The 267-nt window shown below is 69.7% G+C and overlaps 1 protein-coding gene across 2 annotated transcripts in view; it reads left to right on the top strand.

Moving 5' to 3' along the window:
• The first annotated feature begins 181 nt into the window (after positions 1-181).
• ASAH1 (N-acylsphingosine amidohydrolase (acid ceramidase) 1) overlaps positions 182-267 on the top strand; it is a 15,832-nt gene continuing 15,746 nt past the window's right edge. Inside the window, exon 1 of one of the 2 annotated variants that reach the window (XM_010183703.1) lies at positions 182-229. In XM_010183703.1, coding sequence (XP_010182005.1) covers positions 182-229 — 48 coding nt within the window. Of the gene's footprint in view, positions 259-267 lie in introns of both variants that reach the window. The other variant, XM_010183704.1, reaches the window with a different exon arrangement.

The raw sequence follows: 267 nt of genomic DNA, 5'->3' as shown, positions 1-267 counted from the left end.
TCTCTCGTGTTTTTTTTTTTTTAAAAAAAAAAGGGGGGGGGGGGGAGCGACAGAGCCTAGGCGGCGGCGACAGGGCCTGGGCAGCCTTGCCACCGCCTCTCTCCCTGACAGGCGGGGCGGGGCGGTGTCATGTGGGCCGCCACACCGGGAAGCGCCGAGCGGAGCCGAGCTGGGAAGGACGATGGCGGGCTGGGGCCGGGCGCTGCTGTCGCCCGCCGTGATCTTCGTTGTGGCGCAGCTCGTCTGGGCGGCGGGCCCGGGGAGGCC

This window comes from Mesitornis unicolor, unplaced genomic scaffold, assembly GCF_000695765.1.
Source record: "Mesitornis unicolor isolate BGI_N332 unplaced genomic scaffold, ASM69576v1 scaffold16794, whole genome shotgun sequence".
NCBI lineage: Eukaryota > Metazoa > Chordata > Aves > Mesitornithiformes > Mesitornithidae > Mesitornis > Mesitornis unicolor.
The sequence above is the reverse complement of the archived record's forward strand: the minus strand, read 5'-3'. Positions and strand labels throughout refer to the sequence as shown.